Source organism: Penaeus monodon, chromosome 27, assembly GCF_015228065.2.
Source record: "Penaeus monodon isolate SGIC_2016 chromosome 27, NSTDA_Pmon_1, whole genome shotgun sequence".
In the NCBI taxonomy this organism is placed as follows: Eukaryota; Metazoa; Arthropoda; class Malacostraca; order Decapoda; family Penaeidae; genus Penaeus; species Penaeus monodon.
This window is the reverse complement of record NC_051412.1, coordinates 21,510,929-21,511,485: the sequence shown is the minus strand read 5'-3', so window position 1 is coordinate 21,511,485 and position 557 is coordinate 21,510,929. Positions and strand designations below refer to the sequence as shown.

Below are 557 nucleotides of genomic sequence, written 5' to 3'. Positions count from 1 at the left end.
GCCCGATCTTACTTTTTTCTCTTCGCCTTTTTTCCCAAATTTGAATAAGAGAAAAGGCAAAATTAATAATGATATCGATTTTTTTTTTCTTTTGTAATTCCAATTCTTAAATGGTATTCTCCTGCTTATACTAATCTAGTAAATTCATAACCAAAAATGACAAGATAAAGAGATGTGAAAAATAATCAGTAATAAAGGTGAATACTCCTGTAATAAATAAAAACAATAATCTATCAACTAATGAAACGGATACTCATCCAATAGATGAAATAAACACTCGTATTAAAAGAACAAATTATTAATTGATAAAATGAACGCTGTAACATCGAACAGAATAAATACTCTTGCAACGAAATAAAATTGATAATATGAACAATGATTAGAAATAGATATCCCGTCACCTCACACCACCAGGATGTCGTCACTGTCAGAGGACGAAAAGGAGAGAAAGTTCAGCGAAGAAATAACTCCAAACATTATCCGCCCTCTCCTGGGGGATCTGAACGAGCACTTGGCAGGCAGGTCGTGGTACTCCTGCGAAGAGGTGAGTGGGGCTA

General features: G+C 34.5%; 1 protein-coding gene across 1 annotated transcript in view; it reads left to right on the top strand.

Moving 5' to 3' along the window:
- The window catches only part of LOC119590691 (hematopoietic prostaglandin D synthase-like), a gene marked incomplete in the record, with an annotated part of 4,239 nt that overhangs the window by 2,794 nt on the left and 888 nt on the right, over positions 1–557 (top strand). Inside the window, 1 exon segment of the mRNA XM_037939377.1 lies at positions 415–544. Coding sequence (XP_037795305.1) covers positions 415–544 — 130 coding nt within the window.